Source organism: Numenius arquata, chromosome 14 (genome assembly GCF_964106895.1).
Source record: "Numenius arquata chromosome 14, bNumArq3.hap1.1, whole genome shotgun sequence".
Taxonomy (NCBI): domain Eukaryota; kingdom Metazoa; phylum Chordata; class Aves; order Charadriiformes; family Scolopacidae; genus Numenius; species Numenius arquata.
In genome coordinates this window covers 4,430,416-4,443,790 of record NC_133589.1, presented here as the reverse complement: position 1 = coordinate 4,443,790, position 13,375 = coordinate 4,430,416, and the positions used below count along the sequence as shown (strand labels likewise).

Below are 13,375 nucleotides of genomic sequence, written 5' to 3'. Positions count from 1 at the left end.
CAGCTGTGGAGCTCGGCTCAGCAGTAAGACGGGGATCACAATAAATCCCTTCTCCTACTTTCTGCGTGTCCTGATTAGACAGACTGTAAGGGATGGGGGCTGTCACTCATTCTGTGCTTGTTTAGTGCCCGGCACAAGGAAGCTCTGACCTCGACACAAACCCGCGGCTGCTGCACGAACCACAGGATTGAGAGGAATCTCCTGGCCAGCGGTGGAGAGGTCACCGGCTGCCTGACGTTCTGCCTCCCCGGCAGGGGACGGTGCCAGCTGTGGAGTCAGCGCTGCCTCCCTCTGGGATCATTGACCAGGAGGATGCATCCCAACTGAAAAAGGAGGAATTCCCAGGCTCCGTCCCTGCCACACTTGGGAATTGCCCCGCATCCACCTCGGCAGCTGGGTCAGGAGCCCACATGGGTATTTCCTTGGTGTTGCTGTAACTAATAAGTAAAATTAATTTGTTGATGTTAACTTAATGGACTAGATTAGAGCTGATGGAGAAAAATCTGCTGGCTGGGAGTAGGTGTTCGGGGTGTTGGCAGGAATCCCTACCTTTGCTCGCTCTCTGCCAGGTGAGGTTTTCCTTTCAGCAAGGGATCGCTCAGACCAGCTGCTGTGGCCGCACAACGTCCCACGATGGAGCCCGGGGTGTCCCTGCCACCGTGGAGATCCACGTGCCAACGTCTTCCCTCACCAGTGCCTTTTTCCACATGCAGTGAGAGTAAACCTATTAAAGAAACATAGAAAAAAGAACCAGAGGAGGAAAAATCAGTGCATTTATCTCAAGGCTTAAAACTGGTATTTTTAAATCTGCCACCCATCACTGTCAAACAAACCCGCAGTGCCCCGGTGGGGGCGCGGGGTGAAGGGTGGCCGGGTGGCAGAGAGCAGCCACGAAAACCTCTAAACTGGAACCGCAGCTTTTCATACCTGTCACGATGCGGATTTTCAGCTTGAGCACACAAGGCTGAGCTCAGGGGACACTGTCATGTAGATTTAGGGTTTTATCTCCTTTCCTCTCCATTAGCTGTGATACCCTCTTATTATGCTGAAAACCGAAACGGTTGGGTTTTTTTCCCTCCAGCGGTTGTCTCCTTTCCCGTTGGGCAAATATCGATCTGCCCGTGTCCTCGGTGTGGGGTTGAAATGGGCTCTGCTTCATCCTCTGCCTGCTCCTGGGTCTGAGCGCCCGGCGGTGCCACCTCTCCTGCCATCGGTGACCGAGGCGAAAGGCCAAGGAGGGGGGTTGCTCATCAATTTGCACGTATTTCTCTCTCCTCATCCTCTCCCTCCCGGCACTGGCAGCCGGGATGAACAGGACGGGTCTGATTGTGCTTGGCGGGGGGAGAGGGAATGGAAAGGGCAGAGAGGGAAAGAGCAGCCCAGGATAAGGATAAACTCACAGCCTTGTTCCACATCCATATCCTGCAGCACCGGGGGCGAGAGAGCTCTCCAGGCAGAGGAGCTACTCCTGGGGGGGCCAGGGGGGGAACCCATGCCAGAGGCTGCCCCCGCTTATCTCAGGGCGTGATTTTAAGCCAATTTAATTAAATTGCTTGGCAAGGTTGTGAGAACTCATCTATTTCAGCTTGAGCCAGGCCTGTTTTGATTTAACATTGGCTGATTAGGAATTAGCTGAAACAAACCGCTCGGGAAACAAAATTAGAGGGTGCACACTAACTTTTGCACCAGATTAAGTTGAATTAAAAAGCAATTGAAATGTAATTTTCCTGTCTCAAGCAGCCAAGAAACAAGATAATGCAACCGGTGGCACTTGAAGCTTAAAAATCCAGCATCTGGGATTAGCACAACTGGCTTTTTAATGCCCACAAACACCAGATTTATCCGAAGGTCTTCTCTCAAACCTCCCCCCCCCCATCACCTTCCACACAAAGCTCCGCACAATTCATTTCATTTGCCTTGAAAGGGAGAATTGATATGACCCCGGGATTTGAATCCATGACTTAAAACAGCGTCTTTCCGTAGGTATTGTTTGGAATACGCTGGAATTATTTGTTCCCTGTAACTCATATAACTTGGTTTGAAATGCTTCCCCTCTCCAGGGCTGGCGGGGTATGTGTTCCTGGGCTGCTGGGGGTGCTGAGCCCAGCGGTGGGTGCTGCTCCCTCCTGCCCCCCAGCACCCCCATGCTCCCCGCGGCCAGCCCCGGCCCCCCCGCCCCGAATGACTTACTGCGCTTCCCGTCCCCCTCGCAGAAAAAGGCGTCAAGAAAATTAAAATCGGGTTTTAATTAAATATTTCAATAGCCGCTTTCCCCACCCACTTGGCAAACGCTGCTCCTCCCCTCCCCATCGGCTGGACCGGGCTGGCACCTCGGCACACACGGAGGGGTACGGAGCGGGTTTTAGGGGCTTTGCCCAACGGGGCGATGGCTTGGGGGGCTTGCAAGAACCAGTATGCCTGCAGGACTTGAGGGTCCCCAAAACTGCTCGCAGCACTATAGCCAAGCCCCATGGCTGGTAGTTATTTTGAGGGCAGGGATGTTGTGGTCCCCGTTGGCCGGAGCGGTGGCACGGGCAGGAGGACAAGCTGCACAAGCAGCCCGAGCATTGGCCTGTAACTGGTGTTGGGACACCATAAATGCAAATGTTCTCTTGACAAAAGCTGCTGGGGACTGTGACAGCCACATCACGCAGCTTGAGAAGAGCTGCCCAGTAGCTCCTGGCCAAAATCTAAAGGACTCATGAAAAGAACAGGTTCCTGCTGGGTTTCTCTCCATCCTACCTCCTGCCACAACCCCCAGGCTCCCACCTGTGTCAGCAGCTCAGTCCCTGCTGCTGCTCCACGTTCCTTAATCCTGTCTCAGGCCTCTTGCAACCTCCTCATGGCTGATTCCCCTCTGCTCCCACCTGGCTCCATGGTCCTGGTCCCCACTAACCACAGACAGCTGCTCTCCTGCCCTGCATCCCCACCCAGAAGGTCCTTCCTGCTATCTGAACAAAAAAGGGGCATCCCTAGACTGCCCATCCCCTGCACATGGTGGGGAGGCAGTGCCCAGACTGTCCCCCATGTCATGGGACGTTGTATGTGTGCAGGATGGCATCTCCCGTGAAGGGTCTGGCTACAAACATGGCCAAAGTGGACAAAGCATAAATGTGTGGAGGAGATGGGGGGTGAGCAGGGTGGCCCAGGCAGGAGAGCAGCTCGGGAGGGAAGGCACCACCATCCATTCTTCTCCAGGTGCATCCAGGTGGCCATAGCAAAGGAGCAGCTGGAGATAACGAGAGGCTGTCCTGGGAAGAGCCAATCATGGGGGGAGCAGGGGGGAGGATGTGGCTCCGTGGGGGCAATAAAAGAGGCAGTTGAGGGTGATGGGGTATGAGAGAGAGTTTGGGTGAGTAATTTTCCTCTTCCTTGGAGTGGTGAGGTCTTTTTCCACCCTACGATGAGTATGGGGCTGCTGGTTGGACTCCCCTGGCTGTTTGGGGCTGTGCAGGGTCTCCTGCTTGGCTGGTGTCAGTGTGGGGGTTGTGGCGTACCTCTGCTGAGGTGGGGGTGGAGGAACCTTCCCCAAAAAGAAGAGGTCTTTTGGGGTGTTTCCCCTCTGTTGGAAGGGGAAGCAGAGCAAGGGAGGCTGAAGCAGACCTTGAGGTTTGAGCGTAGGGTTTGATGTGTAATTGGCTTGAGTGAAGAGGGGGCTCATCATGGTCCCACTGTGGGCTGGGGGGGTCTGTAGCTTGGTGGCTGGCTGGTGTGTTGGGGTAAAGAGTTGATGGTGCCGGTATCTAGCTTTGCTTGCTGGGGCAGAAAATGGGGAGAGAGAGGACCAAAAAAAAGCCCACCAAAAGCTTAAACTTAGAAAGCTGGATTAAGGGGAGCTCTTGGAGGCTGATTGGAGCCACAGGAGTTGGCTGTGAGCCTGGAGAAAGGGTGAAGATGCAGCACCTGTGTGTGCTTAGGGATTTGTGAAGCCTTTGGTGGTGTCTGGGTGCTCTGAAAACACCTCCACTTCTGCTGGGTGGAAGCCCTGCTTTTTCTGACACAAACTGTCTGAAGGCCTGTGCTTGGTTCTAGTTGTGTATATGTCTGTGGTCCTTACTAAGAGAGGCTTAGGGCAGGTAAAAGTAATTTCTACTTAATGCTTTTCACCTGGGAATCCTTAAGAGTAGCTGGGTTTCCAAGGGGAACCTCTTTGCTTGGTTGAACTTGGTCACTTCATGCCACTGCATGTGGCTTTGGGTCTGTCCTACTGGGTGGGGGGGGGCCCTGGTGCAGGAAGCCAAGCTGGGCTGTGTGGTGGGGTGAGAGGGTTGGCTTGGCTGTGGCTACTTCTCCTTAAATCAGACCTTAAGCTGATGCTGTTGGAGGCAAGAGGCCTTGCTGGGCTTGGGCTGCGTGTCTGAGTAAACCCCAAAAGCCCTGGGATCAGAATTGGAGGAAGGTGGTGTCACTCTAGGGATGAGAAGTGGTGTGTCTGCCTTCCTTGTGGGGTTACAGCAGCAGCTGTAATTTTTGTAGCCTGGTATTAAGTGATAGTTTGTGGCTGCACTTAGTTTGGTGGCTCAGCTGCACTGTGTGAGGATCCTACCGAGCTCTGCTTAGGGCAGGGAACCTCCAACATCTCCTGTGCTGGGGAGTTGGGGGGAGAAAATGTATGGGACAGGCTGTTGGTGGGAGCGTGGGGGGATCCCAGACCCCTCTGTGGATGGAGGTGGATGTCACTAGTGCGGTTATGACCTGACACTGCTCTGTCCTGAACCCTAAAAGCCCGTGAAGGTTTTCAGCTGACACCTCTCTCAAACCTGCCAAGATGCCAGTCGTGAACAAGTGTGATAAGAGGATGAGGAAGTTCAAGAACAAGGGCAAGAACATGGACGTAAGTACTGATCTCCACCACCCGTCTGTGCTGTCCCCTCTGGACAGTGGCCCCCACTGGGCATTTGCTGGTTGGCAGGACCTGGTGTGAAGGCTTCTGAAGGCCAATTGCCCCCAAATCTACCTGTACGAGGGAACAAAGGCGGGGGAATGGCTCTGCCAGTGAGGATGCTTGAGATGTGGTGTGGGGCTGGCTGGGCTGCAAGGAACATGGTGGCACAGGCAAGGGGGACATGAGCTTTGAGTGGGTGACTCTGAGCTGTGCTGGGGGAGGGAGATGGTTCAGCGCCAGCCTGCTGAGCTCTCCACAGCATTTATCCCTGCGGAGCAGGGGCTGGGCTGGGCTGTCAGACCATGGGATCTGTCAGCTTGCTTTAAGCCAGTCGAGCTGATGAGGGTTTGCCTTTCAGGTTCAGCAAATCTACTTTTTAAAAGCACCCACTGGTTGCTGCTCTTCCAGCAGCCCGTGTCCTTGGGAGGCACTAAGTGAGAGGCTTTACTCTGTCCCATCTCCTACGAAACCCTCAGGCCAGAGCAAGGAGTTGCCCAAGAGCAGATGCTGGTGCTCTGTACTCCTCTTGTATGGAAACTTGGGGCAGAGGGTTGTAGAGCTGAGCTTCTTGGTGAAGTGGGTGATGCAGACACCAGTGGGATGGTGGCCTTCTCCCCTCCAGGCCCTGCGGAGGCAGAGAGTGGAGGTGACTGTCGAGCTGCGAAAGGCCAAGAAGGATGAGCAGATCCTGAAGCGCAGGAGTATCTCGTTCAGTTTGATGGATGAGAGTCTCTCTCCTGGAGAAGACAAAAGAAATGAGGTGAGTGCTGGGTGCTCTGCACCCAGGCAGGATCAGTGCTGCGGCTCTCGTCTACCTGGACCACTACCAAGCCCAGCTCAAGTGACCTGGGTTAAATAACCAGTGCCATTCCTGACGGCCGTGCCCAGTGTTGGGGAACGTTTGAGGCTGCCTTGCCCTTTTTTCTGTGGTGTTTTGCATGGAGATGATGTCCCGTGTGGCTTCCCTCGATGGCAGGTAGAACAGGCTGGTGCTCCAGCTCGCTGGGAGCTGGCGAAGCTCCTGTCTGGTTCCTTGCAGGGTGAGGGGTAATTACCGAGCTCCTAGGCCCATTGTGGTGTGTCAGTGACTCTTTCCGTGCTTGATTATAAGGATTAGTTGCCTGGAAGGCTTTTGTGGATTCTCTTCCTCTGCCTCATCTCGAAACTGCGTTGCATAAAGAACAGACATTGCTTAGATATGAAGTGGTGACTGACTCGGGTCTAGACGGCTGATTGACTGCAGAGATTAAACCGGAGGGAGTCCTGGCTTGCCATCTGACTCTGAGTCATCCCCTGTGACACAGATTGTCCCGCTGTCCTTGGAGAAAATCGCCGAAGCTGTGAATGGGAGCAACACCAAGCTGCAGCTGCAGGCGACGCAGGCCACCAGGTATGCTGCCCGGCCGCCCTGCGCTGGGAGGGAGGTGGCTGGCGGAGCCGCGGTGGGTCCTGTCAGCAGAAGGCATTTCTTCCTGTTTGAAGAGCTTCTCTGGAGACATGACAAAGGGGGGAAGGAGCTTGGTAACCTGAAATGCCCTGAGGAACCTCAGCTGGTGCCTGTTTTGTGCCCTGTGTGCCTTGCTTGGCTCCATCTGCAGGGACCTGTGTGGTTGAACCTCACCAAGGGGTTGGCTGCGGCTCCTGGAGCTGCCACCCTGGCTGTGCCTGTGCTGGGGCAGGGACCATGCTTGGCTCCCACCACCTGGTGAGGTGGCTGGGGAAGAAACCAAGTGCCAAAGGCTTGGGCAGGACAAGGGTTGGAAAGCCTGGGTCTGTAAGGGTCACTGCTGAGCAGGGCTGTCCCCACCTGGGTGGGTGCAGCAGGGATGTCTCCTGAGGGTCCAGGAGAGGCTGAGTTGCTGCTGGTGCTCCTTTGGCTGGCTTGAGCTGCCAGATCAGTGACCTGCCCCTGTGCCAGGGGACCAGTGATGTTCCCGATGGCTCTGAGGGTGGTTCAGACATCCTGCTGTTGCTTCAGCATCTTCTTAGATATGTCTTCTGCAGGATCTTGTCTATGACAACTCCTCTGCCAGAGGGTTTGCTGACATAGGATGCTGAACTAGCATCTCTAACAGGTCCCGATTCCCTCACAGGCCACAGCCTTTACCTGGCCACAGGTTTATGGTGTATCATGGCTTCTTATGGTGGGCTGTGCTGTGTCTTCTCCTGCAGAAGAATACTGTCCAGGCAGAAGGACCCCCCTATCAATCAGATCATCGAGCTGGGGATCATCCCCAGGCTGGTTGAATTCCTGACCCGCGCTGACAATGCTGCTCTGCAGTTCGAAGCAGCCTGGGCACTGACTAACATCGCCTCTGGCACCTCCGACCACACCAAGGCTGTAGTGGAGGCAGATGCCATCCCAGCCTTAATCTCCCTCCTGTCTTCCCCGCACATGCACATCAGTGAGCAGTCTGTGTGGGCGCTGGGCAACATCGCAGGTGAGCAGAGGTCTCCAGGCTTGGGGGCATGTGGAGGGTTACTGCCCGAGCCAGTGCTGGAGGGCTAAAAATATTGATGTTCCTTGAGATAGACTTGTCTCCTTGCAGCTTTGTCTCCAAGCTTCTGCCCCTACTGAAACCCTTCAGTCCCTTCGTGTGGCCTGGCAGCCTTTGAGACCCTCTGTTAGCTAGAGAATGGTTTGGGTGGGAAAGGACCTTTAAAGGCCCTCTAGTCCAATCCTCCTGTCAGAAGCAGGAACGTCTTCAACTAGATCAGATTGCTCAGAGCCCCATCCAGCCTGACCTTGAATGTTTCCAGGGATGGGGCATCCACCACCTCTCTGGGCAAGCTGTGCCAGGGTTTCACCATTTTTTTTTTTAAAAAAAAAAAAAACAACAACAAACCAACCCTCTTCCTTATATCTAGTCTAAATCTCCCCTCTTAGTTGGTTCTGCAGGAGGATTTTGGCCAAAGCCAAGTGTGAGACTCTGTTGTGCTGGGATGATCTGACCCATAGCAGTGTCAATAGGGAGAACAGGACAGGCTGTGTCTGGTTAGCCTGGCACAAACTAGCCATGGTGGCACTCCAGTCTACCTGTTAAATCCTCCCCATCTGAAAATACTGAATGGTGTGTGGCTGGTAAGGGAGCCTGGTCACCCAGCCCTGGCCTGTGGCTGCAGGTCTGATTGCCGTTTGATGTTGACTCTTGTGACTCGGGCAGATGCACTAAACAACCCTTTTTCATCTGTACAGGTGATGGTCCTCTGTACAGAGATGTTCTTATCAATTGCGGTGTAATTCCTCCCTTGCTGGCTCTGGTGTCACCTGTAACTCCAGTAAATAATGTTCATTTTCTTGACTGAACAGCTCTTAATCACTTGGATTCTGGGTGAATGGTGGTCTATCATCTACCTTAAAACAACAGCTATTTGTATAATTGAACGAGACCTTGTCTTAAACTGTTTTTAATGACTCTGAGCTATATTCAAAGCTAGGGATGCCAAGCAGACATTGCACAAATCAATGTGATGTCTTCCAATCTTAGCTTTGCTATCCAGCTTTGACCATCTCAACCTAGGAATGGGATTAAACTGGCGCAAGACTTCCATATGCGCATGGAAGGGCTTGAACCAGGTCTTCAGGCTTCCTCCTGCTGCTCTTTGGCTATTACCTCTAAACTGCTGGATTTGTGCCTCGTCTCTGCCCTTCTGCGATGGTGCCTGCCCCACTGCTTTCTTGGTCTCTGGGAGAGAAGGATCTTCACTGAGAACCTCTCAGGGGTGGTGATGGTGGTACCACTGCCTCCTGGTTTCCTGTTCCTGGGTGTGGTGGAAGCTGCATGCTTTCTGTAGGCATAACTACAGCCTTTCAGGGCCCCAAGGTTTTCTGTGAGTTTATACTGCAAGATATTTATTTCTTTAAAAAAAAAAAAAGAGATATCTAACTTTTGTGGCTGCTCTGTTCCTAGCCCAGCTCACCCTTGTCTTTTCTTAGGGAGCCCTGTGGAAAAACATAACAAAACACTAGTTCATGGGTACGCACCCCTTGGTAGCTGCGATGGTTTGAATGTAGCTCCACTAATCTCCTGGGAGCATCCTTACTGGGATGAGCTGCCTGAGTGATGCAACTTAAATCAACTCCTCACAGTGCCCTGCTCTACAACAATGAGCTGCTAATATTTATTAATGCTAATATTTTAAAAAAACCAAAACAAATTCCTGCTCTTGTCCAAAGAATGGTCTGTAATTTGTCACAAGAAGTCAGCAAATAAGCTGTTTGGCACCTTTGTTAGTCATCATAGCTTGTCACACCACCAGAGGTGAAGTTATTGGAACTTAGTATTGGGGAGGGAGGGGGTGAATCTGTCTTAGTCACTTGCTTGTTTCATCTCCCTTCTTCAAATAAGCCTCAGCCCTTATTAAGAAGGCTGCTTCTGGCTACTTGATAACATCTCTGAGCCGCAGGGACCAGAAGCGGGGTGCTACCTCTTCCTCGCTCGTTGCCGCAGTGAGGATCTTACACCTCCATTGTGTTTCAGGTTGGGTTCCTGAGGAACATCACATGGACGCTGTCAAACCTCTGTAGGAACAAGAACCCCTACCCTCCCCTGAATGCAATGAAGAAGATGCTGCCGGTCCTCATCTGCCTCATTGAACACGAGGACAAGGAAATAATTTCTGACTCCTGCTGGGCTATTTCCTATCTGACGGATGGCTCCAACGATCGCATCCAAATTGTGGTGGATACAGGGATTCTCCCAAGGCTGGTGGAACTCATGGGCAGCCCGGAGTTGATCATTTTGGTAGGAAACAATCAGTAATCCCCAGCCTCTGGTCCCTTAACGTAAGAACATCTGAGAAGAGGGAAGGCACGTTTCGTTACTAATGTGGCTAGTGTGGTCTGCTGCCTCCTCAGACTGCAGGAGTACTTGGCTGTTGGTCAAGCCCCTGCTCTGTTCCAGCTCGCTGTGGCCGGCAGACTGGATAGAGACTGTAAAGCTACTTAGAACGTAACAGGAGGGCGATAGGTCTGTAAATACAACAGTAATCACCTATGATACCTTCCTTATTTGAAGGATCAGGCACTTAGTGGGGGATCTCGCTGGGCTTTCTGGTGTGTATCCCTTGAGGTAAGGATTCTCCTCATCTCCTTTAATCTCTGTCTAGACTCCAGCTCTCCGTGCTGTTGGGAATGTAGTCACGGGGACTGATGAGCAGACCCAGGCAGCTATCGATGCTGGCGTCTTGGCTGTCCTGCCCAGCCTCCTGCGACACACAAAGCCATCCATACAGAAGGAAGCTGCATGGGTGCTCAGCAACATTGCAGCAGGGCCTGGCCAGCAGATCCAACAACTCATCACCTGTGGGCTACTGCCACCTCTGGTGGAGCTGCTCGATAAGGTAAGGGATGAGTGTGGCGCTGCACAAGCGATGCTGAGGTTCATGAGGTCCATGATGTCTCCTTTGTGAAGCACTCAGCATGCACCCGAGAGCCACTTGAGCAGTCATTTGAAGCTGTTGAGATCCTTGGAACAGCCTTAGGTGCTCAGACTTCTCAGTATGGCTTGGGCCTGCTCTTGGCAGCTTTGTCAGGTGTCCACCCATCACTCAAAGTGCTAGGGAAGGTGTGTCGGTCCAAACTGCATACAAGGGAAATGGTTATACTCCCCTCGTGCTGATCTTAGAGGGATGCTAAAGCTTGGGAGTGCCTTCACTGTGTTGTTCTTCCAGGGGGACTTCAAAGCTCAGAAGGAGGCTGTGTGGGCAGTGGCCAACTTCACAACAGGAGGCACTGCAGAGCAGGTGGTAGAACTCGTCCAGTCTGGGGTCCTCAAACCTCTACTCAACCTGCTCTTGGCCAAAGACAGCAAAACTATCCTGATCATCCTGGATACCATTTCAAATCTCTTCTTGGTAAGTTCTCCTACAATCTCTTGCATCCTTTCCCCAGAAGAGCAGCAAGGTGTGAGTCATTGTGTAGTGAAAGCAGCTTCTACAGCAGCTACGGATCTTGCAGGAGTAAGAGTTAAACTTTATGTTGTTTGACTTGTTCTTGGACATCCTTGGGTTGCCCAAAGGGCTTGACAAGACTAAGTACCCAAAGCGTTCCTCTTCACCTCCTGTCATTTGTAGTCTCCTTCTGGAAAGGAGAAGAGGTTATGTGTCAATTCCCAAGCTGGACAGAGGTGAAGGTCTCTGTAGAAACGCAGCTGCAGAGAAATCAAGTGGTCCTGGGGGCATTTCAGCTCTGCTCCCTGCCAGCAGATGTCTATGTGCCTCTCACTTGAAGGCCTGTTCCTTGTAGCACTTTTGCACCAGTGAAATGGCTTTTGCAAATGAAATGGTGGGTGGCAGGTCACGCCTGCTGCTTCTCAGTGTGTGGCTGTGACCGGGTAGGGTTTGGCCAGCTTGTCTGGCTGGCAGTCAAGCCACTGTGCAGTAAGCCCAGCAGGGACTGGTGTTCCCCATGTGGAGTAGCCCTATCCCTGGGGTCAGGTAGGGACTGTGGTCCTTTGACTTGTAGATCAGGGCCTTACAGTGAAGGCTATCTTGGACCTATTGCTGATATAAGGTTACATTTTCCTGCTTGGTTATCTGGTGCTACAGACGGCTGAGAAGCTGGGAGAGACGGAAAGGTTGTGTCTGCTGGTGGAGGAGCTCGGTGGTCTGGAGAAAATTGAAGCCTTGCAAACCCACGACAACAACATGGTCTACCGAGCAGCACTGAGTATCATAGAGAAATACTTCTCTGGTGAGGTATGTGAGCTCTTGCTGTTCCTCCTCTGAAAATGTGAAGCTATTACACACTGGAATGAAGTGCAGACTTTAAGGATGCTGAAAGAGGGTTTTGGAAGAGACCTCTACATGACTAGAGTAGTCCTTGCATCTTGTTCCAGTTGCTTTTAAAGGTCTGTAAAAGCTCCAAGTTGTCAACTGATGAGTTGCACAAGAGATATGGATGCCTTGATAGCATCTTGCTGCTGGAATTTAAACTGGCATCAGCTGGAGTTACTGCAGTTGCTGATATGAATACCAAATGTGGAGAAGTTTCCTCCTTCAGAGCTGAGCTAGCTTGTCACTATGAATGGAAGCCTCCTACTCAGCTGATAACTGTGCTCAGGTTGCATTTGGATTACTTGACCCCCCTCATGCTAATGAACTTATGGAAAAAAGAGGATAGGACACCCGCTAGTTGTTCCCAGAGTCCCATGACTGTCACAGATGCCATGCTTGGTCCTAGCCTTAGTCTCGCAGATGGAGAAACATCAGGGGAGAGGCTTAGTGGTTTGGCAGGTCTCAGTGCTGAGGCTCGGTCTAGATGTGAACTGCAGCAGCAGGAAGCAAGTGTCTTAGCCCTTTGCCCGGAACAGTGTCTGCAGGATGTCCCTGTGAAAGGGTGTGGAGGAAGCTCTCCTCCACACCAGCACCTGCCTGAGGGGCTGGATGCTGGGGGAACATCTCTCCAGAGCAGTCCTGCCTTGGTGCTCTTCCAAGCAGGCTATTTAATTTGAATGAGTTCTGCCACTCCAGCCACTCCTTTCTTCTGTCTCTGGTGTCTGAGCCTTTGGACTCGGCTCCTTTTCGTGTGAGATGCCCAGGACACGACAGCTTTAGTGTGCTGTAAAGAACTGGAGAACTTGGTGCAGCCTCCAAGGGTCCTGTTAGAGTCAAGCTGATCTTAACAGCTTGTTCCAGCAGCAGAACTTTTAAAAACAGGAATAAACCAGCAAGCTGCTGTAAAAACCTTCAGGCAAACTCTGGCGTGAAAAGCTTGCGTTTATTAAGATGCAGCACCTTAACTGATGGCTGTCAACTTCCTCCCAGGAAAATCCAGACCTGCAGCCTGGGACTGGCCAAGATGGACTGTACGATTTCTCAGTGGAGAAGCAAGACTTCGACTTTTGAAGATGAAGCATTACACAGCTCCGAGCTGGTGCGTGAAGGTGTTCTGGTAGAGCTCAGGTCTCTAGACCAAGAGGAGCAAAAACACTGAATCTTTTTACTTCTGAAACTTGTCAATAAATTGCACTTCTGTCTTTGTACTTCTTGCCTTTGACTTTTTTTTTTTCTCATAAGCTGCTGTTGCAAACAGTATAGACTTTTTTTTCCCTCCATAGTGTCTAAGGCCCTGCAGAAATGTATTGGAGCTCCTGGGCGTGTTTTTGGGGTGGAAAAAGCAGTCAGAAACTTTCTGCTAGCTGTCTTAAGCTGCTGAAGAGCAGGGTCTTGCCACCAAATCCAGCTGGGTCTCAGGGCTGGTGCTGGACCTTCTAGGCTTGACCTGGAGTGGCTGAAGCAGCTCTGAAAAGCTGCTTAAAAGGTGTCTCACCCTTCTGTGGTTGAACACCCCTCCATGTGAAAGGAGATCCTTCTTGCAGAGAAGGAAATGGGCCAGGGGATGGTGGGTCACTCTTATCCCTGTGTATGGAAGTATCAGGATCTGGCCTTTTTGCAGGAAGGCGCTGTCAGAGGTGGTTATTGCCACGGGAGCTAATTCCCCTCCTGCTGCAGCTTCCCAGATGCTATCCATGTCTGGAGTCCATTGAT

At 52.2% G+C, this 13,375-nt stretch overlaps 1 protein-coding gene across 1 annotated transcript; it reads left to right on the top strand.

The window, feature by feature from the left end:
• The first annotated feature begins 4,768 nt into the window (after nt 1–4,768).
• On the top strand, nt 4,769–12,733 carry KPNA7 (karyopherin subunit alpha 7). The gene is made up of 10 exons (XM_074158246.1): nt 4,769–4,834; nt 5,508–5,645; nt 6,190–6,275; nt 7,058–7,326; nt 8,082–8,164; nt 9,367–9,630; nt 9,995–10,228; nt 10,559–10,741; nt 11,435–11,584; nt 12,653–12,733. Exons 1-10 carry the CDS (start codon nt 4,769–4,771, stop codon nt 12,731–12,733), a joined length of 1,554 nt encoding a protein of 517 aa, XP_074014347.1.
• Nucleotides 12,734–13,375: the final 642 nt, after the last annotated feature.

Excerpts from the sequence above, each read along its gene's own strand:
- KPNA7 (XM_074158246.1), top strand. The coding sequence starts at position 4,769 with ATGCCAGTCGTGAACAAGTGTGATAAGAGGATGAGGAAGTTCAAGAAC. Across the intron at positions 8,165-9,366 it reads TGGTGTCACCTGTAACTCCA|GTTGGGTTCCTGAGGAACAT; the intron begins GTAAATAATGTT and ends ATTGTGTTTCAG. Across the intron at positions 10,742-11,434 it reads CCATTTCAAATCTCTTCTTG|ACGGCTGAGAAGCTGGGAGA; the intron begins GTAAGTTCTCCT and ends CTGGTGCTACAG.